General features: G+C 42.1%; 1 protein-coding gene across 1 annotated transcript in view; it reads left to right on the top strand.

The window, feature by feature from the left end:
• Window positions 1-1,256: 1,256 nt before the first annotated feature.
• The window catches only part of MCF2L2 (MCF.2 cell line derived transforming sequence-like 2), a 274,628-nt gene continuing 249,857 nt past the window's right edge, over window positions 1,257-26,027 (top strand). Inside the window, exon 1 of the mRNA XM_040265422.1 lies at window positions 1,257-1,849. Within this exon, the coding sequence (XP_040121356.1) occupies window positions 1,774-1,849 (76 nt within the window). The 5' untranslated portion in view covers window positions 1,257-1,773. The remainder of the gene's footprint in view (window positions 1,850-26,027) is intronic.

Genomic DNA, 26,027 nt, shown 5'->3' with positions numbered 1-26,027 from the left:
TGCACAAATTTCACTCTGCAGGTGGCTTAACACCATCTCTTAACCACAGCCCACAACTGTTACCAGAAAGCATTAAAGAACATCTCCAAATGCCAGGGTTGAGGAGCTATTACTAGAAATTTCATCCAAGGTGTTTGGGGTTTGGCTTTTTACATGAAAAAGAGGAAACCTGAGCTTTCTAGAATTGGCTCAGAACCTGTCGGTGATCCTGGCACTCTCGCGACCGGGTCCCTCCTTTTAAGAATGGATTGAGGGGACAACCTGGCCAGATTTGCATTTGCTCAGGCTTTTCACGTGGGCTTCTGAATTCGGTTACTCCGCCTGTCAGGTAGTATCTGGAGCCACCTAATGAAGCCCTGCGACGGCATCTACCACTAGATAGTTGCGGAGCAGACGCTCCTGCGGCTGACAGGGAGGATGCTCAAGGACGCTGTGCCAGAGCCTTTCCTGGAGGGAGCGCTGGCGCGTCTGTCTGTTGGCTGGCGCAGCGCTGGCGAGCTGCACAAAGGAAAAGGCCCACACGGTGGAGTCACTCGTACGTACCCGCCTGCTGAGCCCGGCTGCTGCACAGCCCGCGCTCCCGGCTCCAAATGCGAGCGTGTCCAGTGGACGCTGATAACTGAACGAGACAACCCCTAACAGGGGGAAACAAATTCTAGCCACCCCTGGTTCCCCGGAGTCACGAGATAGGACGGTCAACTGCACCTCATACAGCCCTTCTTCCAGAGCCCCGGCGGGCGGCCTCAGAACTTCCTGCCAGTCCCTTTCTTGCCTGGGCTTCTCCACAGATACCAGGCGAGGGGGCGGGGTGTAGGGTGGGGGGTGGGGGTAGGGTGGGATACCAAACTGAAGTCGCTGTCTCCTCTCCCCGACAGCTGGAGGACAGATCTTGAATCGCCCCCAGTCTTAAGGGACGATTCAAGATAGGTTCCTAGTGGCTCAGACAGTAAGGAATCTGCCTGCAATGCAAGAGACTTGAGTTCCATCCTCTGATCAGGAAGATCCCCTGGAGAAGGAAATGGCAACCCACTCCAGTATTCTTTCCTGGAGAATGCTATGGACTGAAGAGCCAGGTGGCTTACAGTCCTTGGCGTTGCAGAGTCGGACACCAATGAGCAACTAACACTTACGGGAGTGGGCACATCATCCCCCCCGAAGGAGGACACGCGCGTGCGCACCTCTCCAGGCGCGTCGGGCACCGCCCCCCGGGCGGGGAAAGGTGCGCGCGGAGGCGGGAAGCGCTGCAACGCGCTGTGAGGCGGCGTAGGCGGCGCGGAGCACGCCTCCAGTTTCCTCGGCGCCTCAGCTCTCTAGTCCTCCGCAGGCGCCGAGTCAGCGCGCCTCCTGTGGGCTGACAGAGGATACTTCATCCCGACCCTCCCAGGAGGCAAAGCCAAAGATCGGACCTCAGATCCAGAAACCTATTCACCCGCCTCGAACCAGGAAGCTAGAAGCAGGGTTACGGCGAGATTGGGGCGACGTGCTCCCCTCACCTTTGGCACTGCTACTTTCCTGTCTCCCAAAGGCAGTCGTCGCGTTGGGAAAGCTGCTGGACCTAATCTTTAAATTTACCCCCTGCGGGGCGTGTCTGGCGTCCTCTAGCCGCGCGGCCGTGACTGGGAGTGACTCTCGTTTTGTGCCTTAGGAGAGCGAGAAAGAGTGTGAGGGCCGAACATCCTTTGGAGGAGATGCCTTTAAATAGTCATCCATAGCACCGATAGAAACAGATTTGTGTTGCTTTGTTTTGTTTATACCGAGTGGTTTTTCGGTGAAATGCTGTTTTGGTTAAAAGAAGAAATGGCCCCTCAGGAGTTCACACGGCGACTGGCCACAGTGATCACTCATGTCGGTAAATGACGCTTTTTAAAATCTTGCGTTTTATTAATGGAGGGTGGGGGCGTTGTCTGGGGCTTGGTCTCCCCCACCCCTCACAGCAGCCCTGGGATGGCCTTGGGTGTGGACCTCGCTGCCTTGGGTGCTGCCCTGTAACGGGCATCCCTGGAGCGCAGCGCTCGCAGCCCTCGAGTCCGCCGCGTCTGGCGGAGCCGGGGTAGGCTGTGGGGCAGGCTGTGGGGCAGGGGTCTTCACCAGGCAATTGCCAAGTCTGTTGAACCCTACACCTAGGGCTCTCTGGAGGTTAGGATCTGTTACCCGCTGCTGACCGTGGGCAAGGGTGGCGAGTTGTGTCGTAATTGACGCGACTAGAAAGGAGAGGGAACAGGAGGAAGGGAGGCCGGTGCTTTCCAGCAGAAACTGCTGCCAAGGCCCTGGGAGACGGGGTGCCGAGGTGCGGGCCACAGTAGAGGTCCTCTGCGCAGTCCTGCTCCCTGGCCTGCCCCGTGGAAGTGCTGCCTGGCGGTGTCGCCCCATCCCTGGTGGAACCCACTGAGAAACCTCTGCAAGCCCCGGGAGACTGAGCAGTTTAATCCTCTTCCATGAATTAAAAAAGGGGAGCAAAACATGCGTACCTTCTTCCTGAAATAAGGGTTATGGTGGGAAGACAGGACATTGAGACAGTGGCAAGGTTAATTCTTTTTATCATTCCCGCCACCCCTGCGCCTTCCCTGGACTTCCTTAAGTAAAGAACACATTCATGTTCAGATCTTTTGAATTTAGCTGACTAGAATTATCCTGATCATTTTCTCTGTTGCCCACTTCACTTTGAGGTCCTTCTGTGAATGTAAATCAGTTTTCATTGATAAAGTAAGTTTTCAGTCTTTGTTCCACCCATTTGTTAAAACTGCCTTCTTGGTATTTATATGATAAATATTGCTTCAATTAGCCATCAGTGCTCTTTGAGCACCCTAGGTCAGTGTGTTTAGTACGATAATGATACATACATTATTCATACTTATGGGATGATACACATGTGGGGATAGACTTTGGAAAATGATTTATGGATACATGGGGAGGCTCAGTTTTGATGATTCAGTTTTAAAACATGTTTCTGGTGCCCAGTGTGGCCACTTAACTGGTTTTTAAGACAAAAGGTCAGTAGAATTCTACCAAGAAAGACTGAATGTGAAATGCTGCTGAAGTCAGGATAAAATAAAACAGAACTTCAAGTCTGAAATACACTGAATGCTGAGATGATTGTGCTAATACCAACAGGGAAAGAGCAGTGAACTGGGGGTACGACTGTCTGAATTTGAATCCTGCCCTAGAAAAGTCATGCAACTTCAGATTGGAAAATGGGAATTTTAATAATCCTTCCCACCCAGCTCAAAGTCTGCTTGTAAGATAATGTGGGTGAAAACACCATTTAACCTGTGACTGTGTTATTGGTCCTATTCTTTGACCCTTTGCCACTAAAGATATTGGGCAGATCACTGGGCCTCTTTCAGGGTGAAGCTTCCCATCAGTTAAACAAGGAGGTATATGTGGACAATTATTCTCACCTGTTTCTCTGGATGTAGGATCTTCTTGAAGATATGGTAGGCAGTATATTCCTTGGCTGACACCAGGCTGCCTGTGGGGCCCAGACTGTGGTATTTTCTTCTCCACCTTGCTCCCTCCCTCTTTCCATAGTCAGCTCCATGATACAAACATGAATTTGTTGTAGTTTATGCCCTCAAAGAACTTCTAATGACCCCTGGCATTTGTGTGCTTTGCAGCATTCTGTCTCTTCCTGTGTATCCCCACAAATCTGTGAAGTAGGTGGGGTATACATTATCACTCCTATCTTACAGTAAAGGAATTGAGACTTGGAGTGTTCATCATTTAAGGCTTCAAGAGGTTAACCAGTCACAGGCTTAGGACTAGAAGGTACTTTTCAGATGCTCTGTTTGAGGATCTTACTAAGGGGTTCTCTAACCCTGAAGGTGCCCTGGCCTTCATGGAGAACTGAACTGTGTAGCTAGTAAAGCTTCTCATAGACTGGATTGGCTCTGTTTTTTTTTTTTTTCTTTCTTCCATTTTTATTGATATATAATTAACATACAGAAAGCACTGTATAAGTTTGGGATGTATAATGATTTGACTTAAACACATCATGAAACTATTACCACAATAAGTTTAGTGAATATCCATCATCTCATTGAGATACAACATTGTGTGCTAAGTTGCTTCAGTCATGTCTGACTCTTTCCAAGGCTACAGATTGTAGCCCGCCAGGCTCCTCTGTCCACGGGATTCTCCAGGCAAGAGTACTGGCATGGGTTGCCATGGCCTCCTTCAGAGATGCAACATTAAAGAAATATAAAAAACTTTTTTATTACTTGTCATGAGAACTCTTAGAAATTATCCTCTTAACAGCTTTCATATATAACATACGTGAGTTATATTTATCATGTTATACATTATATCTCTAGTACTTATTTATCTTATAACTGGAAGTTTATACTTTTTGACTCTCTTCATCCAATTCCCGTTTCCCCTACCCTCTTCTTCTGGTAACCACAGATCTGATCTCTTTTTCTACAAGTTTATGTTTTGAAGTATAGGATTGGCTCTGCATTTGACTTCGGGCATTTCCTTGATGAGCAGCCTGTGAGGGGGTGTGATCATGAGTTGGGGAAGGATTGAGAAGTGCTTGGAGCAAGATGTAGAACATTCTCCTGGTGTCCTACCCACTCAACTGGGCAATAGTGCTGTGCTTTCATATTAATTTGGCTACTTCTGCCTCTCAGTCAGTTTCTCCTCCAGCTGGGGTTTCTGCTCTTTCCACAGTCCTTTAGATTTGACAGTTCAGGTCTGGGGCCTGATGATTCAGTTTCTGAAATATCTCATGAGTCTCTTTCCTCTGTCCATTCCCACTGCTGCCTGCCTGTGACCTGCTTCAGAATGTCATTTCCTCCTGACTAACCCTTGTGCAAGCCTCCTGCCTTTCTTGTGTTTGCCTCTAATCTATACCAGGAATAAAAACAACAGGAAAGCCACACACCACACAGAGCATTGTGTACTCTAGAACCTTTGATGATATCCATACATAGTCATTGTCTGTAGCCTGGAGTACAAGCTCTGTACTTTTTGGCACCCTTCCTGTCTTACTCCCCAATACCTGATATTTCTACACCTATGGTTGCTTAACTCAGGCTCTTCTGTTCTTCAGCTTTGTTCCACTATATTTTTCTACCCTGTTCCCACTTCTAAACTTTTGCTTCTGCTTTTCCCCCACCTTGAGTGACCCCCCCCATATGTTTCTTCTCACATGAATAATATACACCTTTCAGTCCTGAATCAATGTCGCCTTCTCTGATCCTGATGTCACGACATAGTGATTCCTGCTTTGAATTTGAAGTAGGTTTTGTTCTACCCACATGACACCTCTCATACTCCCCTTGTATTGTGGTTAGTTGGTTATTCATGTGCATATCTCTGCTCCTAGACTCTTCATTACTTATCCATGTGGCCTAGACACTCACCTAACACAGGACTTCCCTCTAAGGAGGCATAGAATAAATGTTTACTGAATAAATGAGTGATTTGTAGTGCCTTGAACTGGACTTTGAGTACTTAGTAATGCCAGGCAATTTTTACACTTTTAAGAACAGCTTGGAAGCATTTGTAGATAACTCTTTTGTTTCCTAAAAGTGATTTTTCAGGTAGACATGAAGTCCTTCAAGTGTTTTTCATATGATGTGGTTCTCTGTGGGATCTTTCTTTGGATTTTGTTAGTTTGTCAGGGAGCCTAATAAAAATATGCACTTCACATGTGAACAGTGTCCAAGTGTGTTTTTACCTACATAGGGCACAAAAGAGGACCATCCTCTCACCTTTACTCTGGACCGTATAGTCACATTGGTTCAGTTACAGAATTTCACAATCAGAAGTGTTGAATAATTTTCTCCATCCCATCCCTTTCAAGTCTTTAATCTTTTCTTCAACTTTTACTGTTGCTGCTGCTGCTGCTAAGTCGCTTCAGTTGTGTCCGACTCTGTGCGACCCCATAGACAGCAGCCCACTAGGCTCCTCTGTCCCTGGGATTCTCCAGTCAAGAATACTGGAGTGAGTTGCCATTTCCTTCTCCAATGCATGAAAAGTGAAAAGTGAAAGGGAAGTCGCTCAGTCCTGTCCGACTCTTAGCGACCCCATGGACTGCGGCCTACCAGGCTCCTCTGTCCATGGGATTTTCCAGGCAAGAGTACTGGAGTGGGTTGCCGTTGTGTACTGCTATTTATATGCAAAGGTGCTGCCTAAGAAATCATGAGCTTTCTCTTAATGCATCTCTCATTGCTCTAGAACTTTGATAGACAGGGCACATATGGTTAACACAGAGCTTCTATTCAGTGGAAACCCTTAGTCATCCAGCTGATCTGTGTTGGTAATGCCCCATGCAGGTTTCACATTTCTAGTTCAGGTCACTCTCCATCTTGTCATCTCATATTAGAAGTAATTATTTTTACCTTACTTTATTATTGTTCTAAAATAATCTTATGTTTGTCCATGCCCAATTAAACTGTGAAGCAGAAGGGACTATCCTTTGAGATATCCTTATATACTTGGAGATTGGATTGGTGGCTATTTTAGTAGTAAAAGCTGTAGGATTTTGATTTGTAACCCAGGTTGCTACATTTAGGACACTACTGGAATTAGTAATAGGCAACCAGAAGAATACTAAACTAAGAAATTCAGCACACAATTCTTTATTCTATACAATGGAATAGTGGCTGAAATGCCTCAGGTTAGGTCTCAGCTAAAGTTGGTGCTGAAGGAAGACCCTAACGAGCAGAGTATCTGCTGTTCAGATGGGATTACCTGCTGTGAGGACAACTAGACATGCTGGAGTAGTGACTTCACCTATGCTAAAAGTGAATTAACTGGATCTGAGCCATTTTTCTGTTAAGCTCTCTAGTCACTGTGCCTAGGGCTTATGGACTAAAACTGTTTGCACCCTAAAAAAAAATAATTGACAGCTAATTTGCAAAATAAAATTTAAGAAGTGTTTGAATGCTCACAAATAATATTTTCTTACATTAAAAGCAGTGCATGCACAAAGATAAACTCAAAATGGATTAAAGATCTAAATGTAAGACCAGAAACTATAAAACTCTTAGAGGAGAACATAGGCAAAACACTCTCTGACATAAACCACAGCAGGATCCTCTATGATCCACCTCCCAGAATTCTGGAAATAAAAGCAAAAATAAACAAATGGGATCTAATTAAAATTAAAAGCTTCTGCACAACAAAGGAAAACAAGCAAAGTGAAAAGACAGCCTTCCGAATGGGAGAAAATAATAGCAAATGAAGCAACTGACAAACAACTAATCTCAAAAATATACAAGCAACTCCTGAAACTCAATTCCAGAAAAATAAACGACCCAATCAAAAAATGGGCCAAAGAACTAAATAGACATTTCTCCAAAGAAGACATACGGATGGCTAACAAACACATGAAAAGATGCTCAACATCACTCATTATTAGAGAAATGCAAATCAAAACCACAATGAGGTACCACTTCACACCAGTCAGAATGTCTGCGATCCAAAAATCTGCAAGCAATAAATGCTGGAGAGAGTGTGGAGAGAAGGGAACCCTCCTACACTGTTGGTGGGAATGCAAACTAGTACAGCCACTATGGAGAACAGTATGGAGATTCCTTAAAAAATTGCAAATAGAAATGCCTTATGACCCAGCAATCCCACTGTTGGGCATACACACAGAGGAAACCAGAATTGAAAGAGACACATGTACCCCAATGTTCATCGCAGCACTGTTTATAATAGCCAGGACATGGAAACAACCTAGATGTCCATCAGTAGATGAATGGATAAGAAAGCTGTGGTACATATACACAATGGAGTATTACTTAGCCATTAAAAAGAATACATTTGAATCAGTTCTGATGAGATGGATGAAACTGGAGCCGATTATACAGAGTGAAGTGAGCCAGAAAGAAAAACACCAATACAGTATACTAACACATATATATGGAATTTAGAAAGATGGCAATGATGACCCTGTATGCAGGACAGCAAAAAAGACACAGATCTGTATAGCGGACTTTTGAACTCAGAGGAAGAGGGAGAGGGTGGGATGATTTGGGAGAATGGCATTGAAACATGTATAATATCATGTAAGAATCGAATTGCCAGTCTATGTCTGATGCAGGATATGGCACGCTTGGGGCTGATGCGCAGGGATGACCCAGAGAGATGTTGTGGGGAGGGGGGTGGGAGGGGGGTTCATGTTTGGGAACGCATGTACACCTGTGGTGGATTCATGTCAATCTATACCAAAACCAATACAGAATTGTAAAGTAAAAATTAAAAATAAATAAATTAATTAATTAATTAAAAAAAATAAATAAAAGCAGTGCATGTTTGGAATTCCACTGCTGGAATGCCAGTGTGGAGAACCCCATGGGTCCATTCCCCAGTGATACCTCTGTAACATCTGGTGAAAACTGTAAAACAAATAACCTTTTAAAGTCTCTGGAGTTGCACTAAAGGGCATATAGAATACGAAAAAAAAAAATAAAGGCAAGGAAATCTACTAAATCTTGGTTAAAACAGTGAGTATGTGGTACTTGAGCTGCGATCTTCTCCCTCTCAGCTCAGTGTAAAGGAAGCTTCACTCTTGATTGGGTCATGGCCAAGAAGACAGGGCTTCCTCTCCCCTCAGCTCTCAATTAAGAGATATAGTATCTCACCAGGAGGGGCAAGGTGTCAGCATTTCTTATATTCTCCAACTGTAGGTTGCAGAGGCTCAGTTCTTGGTGAGTGTGACCGAGAGGTTAGAGTCTACTTTCCCACCCAGTCTTCATAAGATGAAATCTCTAACCCACTTGTGCCTTTGACCTGCTTCGTTTTGTACTCCAAGAAATGGTATGGACCTAAAGAAGCAGAAGATATTAAGAAGAGGTGGCAAGAATACACAGGAGAACTATCCAAAAAAGATCTTCATGACCCAGATAACCACAATGGTGTATTCACTCACCTGGAGCCAGCCATCCTGGAATGTGACATCAAGTGGGCCTTAGGAAGCATCACTATGAACAAAGTTAGTGGAGGTGATGGAATTCCAGTTAAGCTATTTCAAATCCTAAAAGACGATGCTGTGAAAGTGCTGCACTCAGTATACCAGCAAATCTGGAAAACTCAGCAGTGGTCACAGGACTGGAAAAGGTCAGTTTTCATTCCAATCCCAAAGAAAGGCAATGCCAAAGAATGCTCAAACTACTGCACAACTGCACTCATCTCACATGCTAGTAAAGTAATGCTCAAAATTCTCCAAGCCAGGCTTCAGCAATACGTGAACCATGAACTAACAGATGTTCAAGCTGGATTTAGAAAAGGCAGAAGAACCAGAGATGAAGTTGCCAACACCTGCTGGATCATTGAAAAAGCAAGAGAGTTCCAGAAAAACATCTACTTTTGTTTTATTGACTATGCCAAAGCCTTTGACTGTGTGGATCACAACAGACTGTGGAAAATTCTTAAAGATGGGAATTCCAGACCACCTGATCTGCCTCCTGAGAAATCTGTATGCAGGTCAAGAAGCAACCATTAGAACTGGACATGGAACAGCAGACTGGTTCCAAATTGGGAAAGGAGTATATCAAGGGTGCATATTGTCACCCTGCTATTTAACTTATATGCAGAGTACATCATGCAAATACTAGGCTGGAAGAAGCACGAGCTGGAATCAAGATTGCTGGGTGAAATATCGATAACCTCAGATATGCAAATGACACCACCCTTATGGCAGAAAGTGAAGAACTAAAGAGCCTCTTGATGAAAGTGAGAGGAGAGTGAAAAAGTTGGCTTAAAACTCAATATTCAGAAAACTAAGATCTTGGCATCCAGTCCCATCACTTCATGCAAATAGATGGGGAAATAATGGAAATAGTGAGAGACTTTAATTTTGGGGGCTCCAAAATCACTGCAGATGGTGACTGCAGCCACGAAATTAGAAGATGCTTGCTCCTTGGAAGAAAAGCTATGACCAACCTAGACAGCATATTAAAAAGCAAAGACATTACTTTGCCAAGAAAGGTCCATCTAGTCAAAGCTATGGCTTTTCCAGTAGTCATGTATGGATGTGAGAGTTGGACTATAAAGAAAGCTGAGTGCCAAAGAACTGATGCTTTCGAACTGTGGTGTTGCAGAAGACTCTTGAGAGTCCCTTGGACTGCAAGGAGATCCAACCTGTCAATCCTAAAGGCAATCAGTCCTGAATATTCATTAGAAGACTGATGCTGAAGCTGAAACTCCAATGCTTTGGCCACCTGATGAGAAGAACCAACTCATTGGAAAAGACCCTGATGCTGGGAAAGATTGAAGGCGGGAGAAGAAGGGGATAACAGAGGATGATGGTTGGATGGCATGAACATGTGTTTGAGTAAGTTCTGGGAGCTGGTGATGGATAGGGAGTCCTGGCGTGCCAAAGTCCATGGGGTTGCAAAGAGTCTGACACAACTGAGCGACTGAACTGAACCCACATGTTGGAGTCAAAGAACACCAAACCCTGATTGATCTTGCCCTAGCTCTCTTATAGGGTGGAGTTTTGACATGAGGAGGCATACTAAGAAGACCAGAAGCTTATGCCCTTGGCTCAGAGATTTTGCTCAAGGAAGAGCCATTCCCTGAGAATAGTGAGTACAAAGCCTTCCCCAAAGGAACTGACTTGAAACAGAGTGTGGGGGAAGCTGAAACTTAAAGACACTCTTGAAAAAACAATGGAGATTTTGGTGGTAGCAATTAAGAGGAGGCTAATAGCTCTATGAGAGCAATAAGCTAAGCCATAGGCCAGCTTATTTACCAAGAGACCCAGGGAAAGAGATATTAAGATGTGCCTTCCTGAGGTCAGAACAAGCATCAAAGTCTCAAAAACTACCTCTGCCTAAATTTGATTGGGTCAGACTGTGGAGCATTTGACAAATTAGGGTATTGTTGTAAACAGTAGAGCAATCAGTGGGTGTCCATTTGGGCTGCTATAACAAAATATCACAGACTGGGTGTGGGGACCAGCCTAACAATGAACTGACCTGAGGGAGTGAGCGGTGCTGCAGAAGGATAAGGAAAAATAAGACCCAGATATAAAGTGGGGATCGGGGGGCTGATGCCATTCGCAGGCAAAAGGCCAGATCCGAGTCCTTGCATGCCTTTTATTGTTAACTTCTACTTCTTATTCGTGCTCTAGAGATATCTGTTCTTTACAATCTCAGATCGGGGATAAAGATGTACAGTGCACAGTCCTCAATGTCAAACCTTCAGGCCTTTCATTGTTTACCCTTTTGGCTAGTGAGGCCCTTTCTCAATGACTCTCTCAAAGCTCTGGTTATGGGAACAGCCACTAATGGTTTTCCATCAATCACATCAGTACTTCAACATCTTGTTTTCAAGATGTCTTTCTACGATGTACTTTTTACTACTCCCAGCCGTTTGCCTGGGGGTGATGAGAAAGTCATTATTTTTCAAAGAAGCCCCGTTAATTATAGTACAGGCCTGTGCATAGCATATTCCTTACATATCCCCCTTTTTTATTTTTTGAAAGTTATTTTTGGTGATTATGGTGATCATAGAAGCCAAAGTGATAGTCGCTAACTGCTGTTGTTGTCTGTGGACTTTGTTGGTGATTTGCCACCAGACTATGTAGAAACAGAAAAAAAGACATATAAAAATTAACATAAAACCAGCCATTGATCCTCTGATAGTTTTCAAGTGAGGGATGGGATTTAACTGAGAAAATCCCATCTGCTGCTGCATGCAGCAGATTAGATCCTTGCAAAAGGTGTAGTTTCTGAGAGAAAGTTTCCATAATCTCTTGTTGTAAATTATTTATATCCAAAGATAGATTACCTTGATTTAAGAGGTATTGTTTAACTTTGTCCCAATGAAATGATGATTCATTATATTTGTGAAGAGTGACACAAAAAGAAGTAATATTCCAATCACACTTAAGATGAATCTATTTTTGCAGACTATTTACTTGATCAGTTAGTATTATAACAACCTGTTGTAAATCAGCCATTTGTGCAGCTAATTTTCCATCTGTTTGTCTTTGGATAGACCAGAGAACATCAGAATCTTTATGCCATTCTTGCACAAAGTGCACAGTCTGTACACTCTGATGCAATGCCACTCCTGCTATAGCTGGTGTAGTAGCTGTAGCAATAATTCATAAAATGGCAGCAATTAACAGTCCAATAAACCATTTAGTGTGTTTTAACACTTTCTTAAGGATTTCTTCTACAATATAGACTATGTGTGCCATGGTCTATTCATTTTCACAGGAAGCCATACTCCAGATCTGGTTTTTAGACTATATAGAGAATAGCCATCCTGAAATTGAAGAGAAGAATTAATACAAGTGTAAAAGGAACAATTTTGACAAGTAGCCCAGAAGAGGCATTATAAAAAGTAGGTCCTTTCAAAAATATGAAAGGTAAACAAACACACGATTTAATCCAATGGATTGAATTTTTATCAAAATGTAAGGAATGACCAGATACTGTTGAATTAAACTGCCCCTTCCATGCTGTTATAGGTTGGAAGGCAGCTTATATTTTCCACAATTCTGAATGTAAAGGCATATAAGGTAACTGAGATAAGGGAGGCAAGAAACTCCTTCCATGCCAATATATAGAGCTGTTAACAATGTTATTCATGAAGTCAAAAGTATTGTTTAACAATATAGGCAAATCCAAATTATTATTTTTATCCAAAGGATCTCCTTTGGGACTCCAATCAATAGTTTCTCCATCAGAAGTATTGGCCGTAATATGTCCAGTATTAGCTTTACATAATTTCCATTGTACCCAATGTTCTATTCCAGATTTTATAGAAATAATACAGTTAGGTAGATGGGGCAGAAACATAGTAGTATTTTCTCCTGTGATATTAAAGGAAAATGCTTCTAATAAGAAAAAATGAATTTTGTTCACCTGAGGTTCTTTAACTATAGACAGCCAACTTTGAAATCCTCTTTTAAGACAATGAGTTTCTGCCCCCCATGCATATAGGGGAAGATCTGTTCCCACAGTATAATTAACGCTAACATTTGAAAGTTGTCGGCCTTCTTCTTCTGGTTTTAAAGGAAGGCTTGGGTCAAAAGGTCCAGGTAACAAAGAAGAGTCGTTTATGAAAATTGGAACAGAAGAATCCTCCCATGTAATTGGTCTTAATAGGGGAGGATTGGGCACATATGCCCAATAAGTATGACTGGCACCTACTGTGGTAGTTACCACAGATAACATAGCCAAGAACAAGGCAGTCGAGGTCAAAGGCTATCCTTGTTCTTTGACCAATTTTTCCCCTTCAATGGTCAATTTCTTCAGTTGACTCCAAGTGGTGGTTTGGCTTTGTTGGTCCTTGGAGCCGGTTCGGAGTGGTTGCTGATCATCAGTCTTGTTTTTCCCCATCACTGGCAGCTCTCCGGGAGGATCGATGTCGAACCATCTCTTCTTCTTTCCTTTCTTTGACATGTCTTCCTGGCACCCAGTGGTGTAGTCCATCATCTGAAATGACAAGAGCATAACCTCATCCTTTCCTAAGTCTAAGGCCCTTACACCGATTGTTCATAGCATTTTCCCACTATGCAGGAGTATTATCTGCAATCATTTGACCAGGAGTATAATTTTCACTAAGAATGGTGTTCTGAAAATGCCACGTTGCTGCTGGCTTTGTATGATCTAATCTTAAATCCAAAAAATTTAAAGTAAATAAAACTTGGGCTAATTTTTCTTTTGGTGTCATTGATATGCCATACTTATCTCACTCTTTCTGTTTAAATAACATATTTTTTAGAGTATGATGAGTATGTACCATAGTAGCCTGACCTTGAAAATTATGTAGAATACCTGTAGAATGTGAAATATTCCAATCAGATAAAAATTTCATAAAACAATGACTCATATATGCAAGACCATTATCAGTTTTAATATGTTTTAGTAGGCCCATGAGAAAAAGCTTGCAAAAAATGTGAGATAACATCAGTAGATGTTTCTCCAGAATGAGCAGAAGCATAAATCATTTCCGAATAAGTATCCACAGAAACAGGAACAGCTCCCAAAAGTCCAAAAGAAGGGAATGAGTAACATCAGTCTGCCATATATCATTGGGATAAAGGCCTCTGGGATTAACCCCTGTAGTTGTAGGAACTTGGTGAGTAAGAGTACATATGGGGCAGGCAGAAACAATATTTTGGGCTTCTTGTCTGGATGTTTGAAATTTATTCATCAAGCCATGTGTATTTATATGTGTGAGCTGATAAAATTTATAAGCAGTAAGAAAAGCAATTAACAAAGAGTTGATGGAATCATTGCCCTTTGCCAATTGTTGGGGCAATTTAGAATAAGATCTGATATGTGTAAATTAAAAAGGGGCAGAATGAAGCCTTATTATATTTGTAATTGAGACAATATTGTAATAATAGATGATTTAGAAGCCTTTGGTAGAGATATGGTTTCAATAATTTGTGTTATCTGTACAGCATATTGAGAGTCTGATATAATATTTAATGCTGTAGAAACATCCTGTAATAAGGTACCTGCTGCTGCTGCTGCTAAGTCGCTTCAGTCATGTCCGACTCTGTGCGACCCCATAGATGGCAGCCCACCAGGCTCCCCCATCCCTGGGATTCTCCAGGCAAGAACACTGGAGTGAGTTGCCATTTCCTTCTCCAATGCAGGAAAGTGAAAAGTGAAAGTGAAGTCGCTCAGTTGTGTCTGACTCTTAGCGACCTCATGGACTGCAGCCTACCAGGCTCCTCCGTCCATGGGATTTTCCAGGCAAGAGTACTGGAGTGGGTTGCCATTGCCTTCTCCCAATAAGGTAGCTGCTGCTGCTGCTGCTAAGTTGCTTCAGTCGTGTCTGACTCTGTGCGATCCCATAGATGGCAGCCTACCAGGCTCCGCTATCCCTGAGTGGATTGCCATTGCCTTCTCCCAACAAGGTAGCAATAGCCTCTAATTCAGCTTGTTGAACAGAGGTTAGGCTAGATTGCCATACCTTTGTTGTGGTTCCAGTATAACTGGCTTTGAGAGTTTTATTTGCATCAATGAAATAAACAGGGGCATTAATAACAAGAATTGTTTTAGTAATAATAGGAATTATCCATTTGTGTTTAGCAGCTGCTGCTGTCGCTGCTGCTAAGTCACTTCAGTCATGTCCGACTCTGTGTGACCCTAGGGACAGCAGCCCACCAGGCTCCTCTGTTCACAGGATTCTCCAGGCAAGAATACTGGAGTGGGTTGTCATTTCCTTCTCCAGTGTTTAGCAGCAGTAGTAATCAAAGATGACTTTGGAAAATGGTTATGAACCTCACCTATGAAATCAGCAATGGCAATTTGCCAATCTATACTGGTAACAAATAATCTATGGATTTGATCATCAGTGAAAGGAAGAACAATTTCATACAGATCATAGCCAGAAAGTTGTATACATCTGGATCTCATTTTTGAAACAATAAAGGAAATAAACATTGTATAAGTAGTCATTATTTTCTTAGGAGTGTGGGACAAAAGTCCCCATTCAAGGATATCTTGCAGTTGCCATAATATTCCTGTAGGAGATTCTAAAGTAGGAGGAATAAGTAAAGAAATTGGCACAGTCAGATTTACTTGTTTAGGTTGTCTTTGCCGGATAGCTTGATTCACAAGATCTAAATCCTGTTTAGCTTGTTTTGTTAGTACCTGGGGGCTGTTTAAATCAGAGTCTCCTTGAAGGATTTGAAATAGGTGTGTCAAGGAATGATGAGGAATTCCTAAAGATGGAAACCAATTTATATCTCCTAATAATTTTTGAAAATCATTTAAAGTTTTCAAGGAATCAGTTCAAATTTATATTTTTTGTGGTTTAATATTTCTTTGCAATATATATCCTAAATATGGTTCCTGCTCTTGTAATTTATCAACAGCAATATGTAACCCATATTCTTTTAATTTAATCTCTGTATTTAAGAAAATACATTGAAGTTCTTTAGCAGGAGAAGCTAAAAGAATCTCATCCATATAATGGATAATATAAGCATGAGGGAATTGGTTTTTAATAAATTCAAGTGGTTGGGAGATGTATAATTGACATAATGTAGGACTATTAAGCATTCCTTGTGGGAATACCTTCCAGTAATATCGAGACACTGGTTTTTCATTATTAATGAACGGTACAGTAAAAGCAAAACCATCAGATTCTTGTAGAGGAATAGTATAGAAGCAATTTTTAAGATCAATGATTTTTATTTTCCAATTTTGTGGTATCATAGAGGGTGACAGAATGCCTGGTTGTAAAGCACCCATAGGTTCAATTATAGCATTAATTTTTCTTAAATCAGTTAACATTCTCCATTTCCCAGATTTCTTTTTAATAACAAAGACAGAATTCCAAGGACTAGTAGTTGAGGCAATATGATTAAGAGATAATTGTTCCTCTACTAGCTGTTCAAGAACCTGTAACTTTTTCATGTGATAGGGGCCACGCTCTGTCTGAATAGGCTCACCAAGTTTCCATTTCAATTTAAGTGCTGCTTTTTGTTGTTTAGCAGTGCCCCCCGCCCCAGTAAAAAGCCTGTGTATTTTGAACAGGATTATATCCCATATTTGCCACGCCACAATTTGTTTAGCTTGAGAAGATATAGTAGGAATTGTTACATAAGCTCCCCAGTGCATCAGTAGATCTTGTCCCCATAAATTAATAGGAGTATCTGCAACTAAAGGTTGTAAAGTTGCAATGCAGATTGTTGTTCAGGACGTGAATAGGGCAAAATATTAGTACCTTTTAAAATATTTTGCATAGTTTCAATTCCAGTTAACATAATAAGAACATCTGTTAAAGGCCAAGAAGTTGGCCAGTGCTTTTTGGATGTTATAGAAACATCAGCTCCAGTATCTACAAGTCCTGAAAATTGCTTATTATTAACATATACAGATAATGTTAGTCTAGAATCAGATACAAAAGTTTGCCAATATACTTGTTTTCCTGTACTTCCAAATCTTCCAGTTCTTTTAATATGAGATTTACTAGTAGTGATATAAGGTAATAATAACAATTGAGCTATATGATTTCCTTTTATTATTTGATAAGGATACTCTGTTTTCATAATAATAGAAATTTCACCCTCATAATCTTCATCTATAATCACCATTAGGACTTGAACTCCCTTACTTGTTAAACTACTGTGTCCTAATAATAATCCCATACTTCCTTTAGGTATTACACTTTTAATTCCAGTAGGGATTTTATAAATTCCCATAGCTGGCATAAAAAGTAAATTATCAATAGCAGGGATATCTAATGCTGTGCTCCCAGATGTTGCAGGAAGGAGGTGGGCAACCTGGGTGTATAGTTTGGAAGGGCTGGATGAGGTTGCTGTTGGCTTGTTGGGTACACAAAAGGAACAGCATTCCAGGTTTGTTGAGAGCTCATATTGTTTGATGGGCCCTGAGCAGGGTCCTTCTTCCAGTTTCCCAACAAAGGGGATCCATTTTTATGAAATTTAGATCTACACTGATTAGCCCAATGATTGCCTTTATTACAGTGAGGGCATAATCCAGGTGTCTTTTCATTTGTGGGAGTAGGCTTGCTACTGCTGCTAAGTCACTTCAGTCGTGTCCGACTCTGTGTGACCCCATAGACGGCAGCCCACCAGGCTCCCCCGTCCCTGGGGTTCTCTAGGCAAGAACACTGGAGTGGGTTGCCATTTCCTTCTCCAATTCATGAAAGTGAAAGTGAAAGTGAAGTCGCTCAGTTGTGCCCGACTCTTGGCGACCCCATGGACTGCAGCCTACCAGGCTCTTATTTGGTGTATTTTTATTAGTCTTGCAATTTTTCTGCACATGTCCTCTCTTATCACAACTAAAACATTTAACCTGCTGATTCACTTGTTGTTTCAAGCCTGTAATGGCTTGAGCCAACAATGGCATCTTATAGGGTTCTGATCTAATATCATGACAAGCCTTAATATAATCCTCTAGAGGCTTTCCTTGTACTTTAAGAGGCTGTAAAACCTTTTGACATTCTGAATTTGCATTATCATAGGCAAGTATTGGTAATAACATATCCCTTAATTCAATTTGAGCAACAATTCTCACCAGATTTTGTTTTAATCGGGTGATAAAATCAATATAAGGTTTTCCATTAGATTGTTTTACATTAACGAAAGAAGGATGAGACTGTTCTGGGGGGCTAACCTTTTCCCATGCTCTAAGACGAATCAATCTGCTTTGACTTATAAGTTGATTATAGAATTGTAGTTGTCTCTGAATCCCTTGATAATGCCCCTGACCCCATTAATTGTTCCACAGTAATATTAAGAGGAGGATTAGCAGCTGTATTTCTTTGAGCCTGTTGAGAGGTTTCATCTTGCCACCATGTCTGGAATTGTAAAAATTCCGAAGTGGATAAGCAAGTTCTAGCAATCATTTCTGAATCATATGGAATGAGTCGTTCAGACTGAGCCAACCCCTGAATAAGACCTGTGATGTAAGGAGATGTAGTTCCACATAGTGCATGTCTGTTTAATCTCCTTAATAGTTTTAAAAGATAGAGGAGTATGTTCAAATTGTACCATGCCTTGTGGAAGTTGAGCATTAGGGGGCACCTCAGTCATGATAACAGGCAAAACCAAAGCATCAAGGTCACCTTCTTGCCTCATTGCTCGTACAGCTTGTTGAAAAGATGAGAGAGCAGGTGCAGACGTCTTTGGTATTATGACTGAGGCTCTAAATACCCCATCATCCCATGTTGTATTGGGATCTAGTGGAGGGGGTTCCTGAACTAGAGGGGGCTCGGGCCAAGGAGCCAAAGGCTATGAGACTGGTGATAAAGGGAAAGCTTCAGGATGTTGCTCAGTACCATAGTTAACATGGGATTTAGGACTCAAAAATTGAGCCCCTCCCTCCCCTTCCAAAGGATTATGTTTCCCTTTATCCAGATTTTCATAAATATGAGGTGGCCAGACAGGTGACTCCTGAGATGCAGGAGGAGCAGGAGTATCGGATTCTGAATCAGAAGAGTCAGACTGTTCAGATTGTAAAGGAGCCAAAGTAGTATAAATAAGGTTACAGAGAGACCACAAACTTATAGGAATGGGTTCTGCAGACTGATAGGCTCTACACAAACAATGCATCACTTCCTTCCCTCATTAAGACGCAAAGTCCCTTTTTCTGGGTCCAACCAGTGACAGTGGTTATGAATTGCCTGAAATAACTCCTGGGAAATTCTCTTCTATCACTTTCACTCTAGAGCTATGTAGTAAGGTTTTTAGAAGCACAATATAGTCAGAATGCTTAGAAGGAGATTGCCCTATTGTGTCCCTGATTGACAAATCCACGGGGGTATACTTATCAAGTACTTTCACTGTCCTCCGATCTCTTGGCTGGAATTCTCCTTGTCTTCTGGCACTGTCAAAAAAGAGCCTCGAAAGCTACTTGCACCCTCAGGTCCCTGTTCGGGCACCATATGTCAGGACGAGCCCAACAACGAACCAACCTGAGGGAGCAGTGCTGCAGAAGAATAAGGAAAAATAAGACTCAGAAATAAAGTGGGGATCAGGGGGCTGATGCCATTCGTGTGCAAAAGCCCAGATCCAAATCCTTGCATGCCTTTTATTGTTAATTTCTACTTCCTTATTTGTGCTCTAGAGGTATCTGTTCTTTACAGTCTTAGATCATGGATAAAGATGCAATGCACAGTCCTCAATGTCAAACCTTCAGGCCTTTCATGACTTTGTTTACCCTTTTGGCTAGTGAGGCCCTTTCTCAGCAACTCCCTCAAGGCTCTGGTTACGGGAACAGCCACTAATGGTTTTCCATCAATCATATCAGTACTTCAGCATCTTGTTTTCAAGATGTCTTTCCACAATGTACTTTTTACTGCTCCCAGCCCTTCGCCTGGGGGTGATGAGAAACTCATTCTTATTTTTCAAAGAAGCCCCATTAATTATAGTACAGGCCTGTACATACCATGTTCCCTATACTGGTATAAACAAAAGGAATTTGTTTATATCCCCATGGTTCTGTAGCCTGGAAGTCTGGGATCAGGGTGCCAGCATGATGAGGGCCCTCTTCTGGATTCTGGATTATATCCTAACACAACAGAAGGGGCTAGAGATCTCTCTGGAGCTTCTTTTGTAACGTATTAATCCCATTTATGAGGGTTCTATCCTTATGACTTATGCACTTCCCCCATAGCCTCCACCTACTATACTAATTACATTGATCTTTAGTGGTTAGGATTTCAACATATGAATTTGGGGGGGACATAAACATTCAAACCATAGCAGTGGGCAGTGAATGGAGCCTAACAGTTGGGTGTGACATCAAAACAGGCAGACAACTTAACAGATCTGGAGGAGAGACAGGCAAAAAAGCCCAGTTAAACCTACTGTTATCTAAGAGTGACTGAGAGCATGTCCAAGGCAGCCCCAAGAATGATACCAGAGGGTTCATACTGCAAGAGAAACAGGCTTCACTAAAATAGTCTTAACTGTATCACTAAGTGAACAAGTGAACAAATACCAACAAGTAAATACAAGCCCCAGAGATGGGGAAAAGGGGAATCAGCATCCAAATTTACTATATTAACCTAAAATATCCAGTTTTCAACCAAAACTTACAAGATCTTCAAACAAACAGGAAAGTGTGACCCATGAACAAGAGTAAAAAAGCAGGCATCAGAAGAAACTGCAAGAAAGTTCAGGTGTTAGATTTAGCAAAGACTTCAATTTAATGCAGCCACTATAGATTTGTTGCTAAGTCACTTCAGTCATGTCCAACTCTGTGTGACCCCATAGACGGCAGCCCACCAAGCTCTGCCATCCCTGGGATTCTCCAGGCACGAACACTGGAGTGGGTTGCCATTTCCTTCTCCAATTCATGAAAGTGAAAAGTGAAAGGGAAGTCACTCAGTAGTGTCTGACTCTTGGTGACCCCGTGGACTGCAGCTTACCAGGCTCCTCTGTCCATGAGATTTTCCAGCAAGAGTACTGGAGTGGGGTGGCATCACCTTCTCCAACTATAGATACATTCAAAGAATGAAAGGAGACTATGATTAAAGAAATAAAGTATAATGACAATTTCTTACCAGAGACTGTCAATAAATAGAAGTATTTTAAAAGTATCAAAAGGTAATTCTGGAGTTGAGAACTACAACTGAAATGAAAATTTCACTAGAGGGACTGAATAGTGGATTTGAACTGACCGAGGAAAGACCCAAGGAACATGAAGATAGATTGACAGATAATGCAATCTGAAGAACGGAGGGAAAAAATAATGAAGAAAAGTGAACAGAGCCTCAGAGAATAGTGGGGACACTATTAAGTATACCAAAATGCATGAAATTGAAATACCAGAAAGAAGAGAGAGAAAATGGAGCAGAGATAATATTGAAAGAAATAATGACTTTTAAAAAGACCCAAATTGATGAAAAGCATTTGTTAACACATCCAAGAAGTTAAGTCCAAATAGAATAAAGGCAAAGAGAACCACACCTGGTCATATCATAGTAAAAATGAAAACTTTTAGAGAAAAAATGACTCACTATGTGTAAGGAAGCCTTAGTAAGGTTAACAGCTGACTCTCATCAGAAACAATGGGCATCAGAAAGCAGTGGGATGACATATTCAAAGTGCTAAGAGAAAAAAATTGTCTATCAAGAATCTTATATCCAACAAGACTATCTTTTAAAAAATAGAGGCGAAATAAAGACGTTCCTGGACAAGCAAAAATAGAGAATTTGTTGCTAACAGAGTCATCTTCAAGAAATAGTAAAGGAAGTTCTTCAGGCTAAAACAAGTGACCCTAGATGAACATTCAAATCTACATGAAAAACAAATAGTACCAGTAAAGGTAATTAAATGACTATAAAAGTATTATTCAGAGATAATGTGGTGCTCTAAAGACTGAATGGATGTTACTGTGTTTCTTATGTGATTGCCAGCTTTTGGTGAAGGATGCCAAACAGACATTGGCTTCCCAGGTGGCTCCACTAAAAATTCCTCTTGCCAATGAAGGAGATGTGGGTTCAATCCCTGGGCTGGGAAGATCTCCTGGAGGAGGAAATGGCAACCTACTCTAATATTCTTGCCAGAATAATCCCATGGACAGAGGAGCCTGATGGGCTACAGTCCATGGGATTGCAAAGAGTCAGACATGACTGAACAACTGACCATGCATGCCTGACCCCCCAGGAGATATTAACTGAAATATTGTCATGGTGATAATAATCATGTGTGTTGTAAAGAGTGGTCATTTATGAAATCAGGATTCCTTAGAATCAGTGTCTAAATAATATTGATTTAGAGATGATCATTTTCTCTGATATGGAGAATATCAGTGGCAAGTCCTACCTTTTCAGATGTGAAGCAGGCTGCACCCAGGCTTTGCCAGTAAACAGCTATGTAGCTATCTAGCATGTAATTTGGCCTCTGAGTCTTGGTTCTCTTATATGTAAGATGAAGATAATACCCACTCCACAGGACCAGTAGAAGATGAATGTCTAAATAGTACCTTGTAAGTGCTTAGTGCTTATTGGAGGGGAGAAGCAGAGAGAGTGAGAATGGCTTTAGAGGCAAGGACAGCATCCTCTCCCACTTTGTCCTTTGTCCTGGTCCATTGTAGGCACCGTCAGTGCTACTTCTCTTCCTCTTGCTCCTCCCCAGCTTCTGCCTGTCTACATCTGTTCTGGCAGGTTGCAGGCCTGAATTTTCTATTTTAGAGCAGAGTGTATATTCTTGCTCCTGGGGCCATCCCTCTGCTTTTTCCATCATATGACCAAACAAAAACTGAGAAGTAGAACCCAACCACCTGAGTGTTGCTGACTCTCAGCATTGTGGACACCTTCAAGGCTTTCTTGCTGTGAGGGACAGTTTAGAAAAGCACAGGAAAGGGGAGTATTGCCTCCAACAAGTATTATCCTCCTGGTCTCAGAGAGGACCTCCCACTGAAGGTTTCAAAGGTTTCATAATTCTAATGTATATTCAGGTCATGGCTGAACCTGTTTGCCCAGAGGGTTTGATTTGCTTTCAAGGAATGCATTCCTAAAGCTTCAGTCCTCCAGTTCACTATGCTGGTGTCGACATTAAGGTCCTGCATTGTTTGCCCTTGAAAAATACCTGTGGGGTTAGCAACTTAACATAACAGATTACAAGCAGAAGTTCCAAGAAGGAGCTCAAATATTAGAAATTTAGCCATCAAAAAATTTTGGTGGGGAGAGATCTCTGATAACTCTCTCCATTTGTTCTAAAATAGGTCTTTTCTGGGATGACATTATACATATAAACTAATATACTGACAAATGCTTAAAAGTAATATGAAATTAGACCTTAGGCTAAGAAAGAGGAGGGTAAAGGAAGATGTAATGAGGGCAACTTCTCTATTCTATTTTTAAAAATTATTATTATTACTACCCATTTGAAAAAGAAAACTCACATTTATTGAGTGCAGTGCCCTTTCACATGTACCTTTGTATCTTGGCAGCCTGGGAAAGTAAGTGTTATTACTTTCATTCTGATAAACGGCAAAACTAAGAATAAAAAAGCTAAGTTAAATAAATTGCTTATAGCTACAGTGCTGCTAAGAGCTGGAGTCAAGATTGGAACTGGGGTCTAATGTCAAAGCCTATGTTCTTTCTATTATATCAAGGCAGACATTTTTCTTGCTACTTGAAAATAATTTTGAGAGTGGATATTATGTCAGTTTGGTACTGGGGAAAGATTTCTGCCTTACTTCCTGTGTGCTCCCTGAGGGCAGCAATGATGTCTACTTCATCTTATGCTTAGGTCTAGCTCAGTACCTGGTGTTATTCATGAAAAAGTTCTCTTTTTGTTTGTTCTATTTGAATGGTTTGGAAAAGGGCCCTGGTCTCATTCTCTTAGCTTTCCTGGGTTCTCCCTCTGTCTCAGTCCCACTTAAGGTTCTTCTCACCAAGAATGCTCTGCCTGCCTGTCTGAATCTTCCAGTGTCTGTCTCAAGCCTTCCCTCCCTCAGGAGCCTTGCACAGATTGGGCCAGGTCGGGCCCAGTCTCTTTCCCCTTTCTGAGCACCTATAATAGTTGGTGTCCATTTCATTTGTGTTTTTCTGCAGTTGCTTGCTTTCTATCTTGGATTTTTCTCTTGTTCCAAATATTGGCACTTGTTTCATTTGTTGGTTGAACATGTGCTAGAGTCTTTTCTAATATAACATGAGCATGCCTTACAGAAAACTAAGATCATGGCATCTGGTCCCATCACTTCATGGGAAATAGATGGGGAAACAGTGGAAACAGTGTCAGACTTTATTTTGGGGGGCTCCAAAATCACTGCAGATGGTGATCACAGCCATGAAATTAAAAGACACTTACTCCTTGGAAGGAAAGTTATGACCAACCTAGACAGCATATTAAAAAGCAGAGATATTACTTTGCCGACTAAGGTCCGTCTAGTCAAGGCTATGGTTTTTCCAGTAGTCATGTATGGATGTGACGGTTGAACTGTGAAGAAAGCTGAGTGCCGAAGAATTTATGCTTTCGAGCTGTGGTGTTGGAGAAGACTCTTGAGAGTCCCTTGGACTGCAAGGTGATCCAACTAGTCCATCCTAAAGGAGATCAGTCCTGGGTGTTCTTTGTAAGGAATGATGCTAAAGCTGAAACTCCAGTACTTTGGCCACCTCATGCGAAGAGTTGACTCATTGGAAAAGACTCTGATGCTGGGAGGGATTGGGGGCAGGAGGAGAAGGGGACGACAGAGGATGAGATGCTGGATGGCATCACCGACTTGATGGACATGAATTTGAGTGAACTCTGGGAGTTGGTGATGGATAGGGAGGCCTGGTGTGCTGCAATTCATGGGGTTGCAGAGTCGGACACGACTGAGCAACTGAACTGATGCCTTACTTCAGGACAGAAATACCAACTAATATTCCTCCATGGCCTGGTAGAATAAATTAGTCATGTAGTAGGAGATCAAGAATCACATGTTTAAATAAATGGAATTTCCTCATCTCTAAAGTAGGATAATAATTATGTTGGTCCTTCTGCTTACTTTATAAGTGGAACCATACTATATGCCTGAAAATGGTTAAAAATAAATAAATCCTTCGAAAGTGAAGTGAAACAGTCACTTCAGTCATGTCCGACTCTTTGTGACCCCATGGACTGTAGCCTGCCAGGCTCCTCTGTCCCTGGGATTCTCCAGGCAAGAATACTGAAGTGGGTTGCCATTCCCTTCTCCAGGGGATCTTCCAACCCAGGGATCAAAGCCAGGTTTCCTGCATTGCAGGCGGATTCTTTACTGTATGAGCCATCAGGGAAGCCCTGGTGAGGACTATAGCAAAAGGGATCTGAATATAAAATGATCATAATTGTTGCTTTATGGACTAGCAGGAGAAGCATGGAAGGAGTGTTTTATTGTCCCTCAAATCGACTGCCATAGTAAATTTCTTGTACTAACTGGAAGCCACAACTTGAGCAATGTGAGAGTGCTGTGTGGGGCACAGGCTGAAAACAAGAGGCTTCAGTACTTTCAGGAGATGGCAGTGGGGCCGACATGGGCAGAGGAAGTGAGGCAAGGGTGGCAGAGGATATGAGGACGCTGTGGAACCCCACACCTCAGCCCTGGCAGCAACGGAAATTGTGAGCGGCTGCTTTGAGGGACTGTGCAATAATTTCGTCTATACTGAGAATCAACTGCTCTCCTGGCTTCTTTCTTTGCAACTATCCTCAGCAGTCCTGGGTATTGGAGGGAGAGTAATTCAAGGCCACCTCAAAACATGCCTCTCACACAGGGCTTTGTGGAGGTGGTGAAGCCATCACGTGCGAAGGGACTACTGTCCGTAGGGAGAAATGTGCTTTACTGGGCATCTCCCCTCCTCCAGGTTGACCCTCTATGGACGCTCTCTCTGGTCTCCCACCTAGTCCCCAATCCAAGGAGAAGACCTGCAGGTGGCTGTGAATGCCCCGTGCATCCTGGTTCAATCTTTCACAATTCACTGAAAACTTTTAGGTGATTTCTTCGTGTTTACTTGTATGGTGATACTTCGTGTTTACCTCCTCGTGTTTAAGATGGGTTATAGTTTTATAGTTTATTTGGCTTTTCTTGTTATTAGGATGCAAATGAGCCTCTTTCTAACATTCTGGCTTCCAGGGTGGAAGCAGAATGGCTTTTTACCTT

This window comes from Oryx dammah, unplaced genomic scaffold (genome assembly GCF_014754425.2).
Source record: "Oryx dammah isolate SB20612 unplaced genomic scaffold, SCBI_Odam_1.1 HiC_scaffold_2, whole genome shotgun sequence".
NCBI lineage: Eukaryota > Metazoa > Chordata > Mammalia > Artiodactyla > Bovidae > Oryx > Oryx dammah.
Note: the sequence above shows the minus strand (reverse complement) of the source record. Positions and strands in the feature narration are given on the sequence as shown.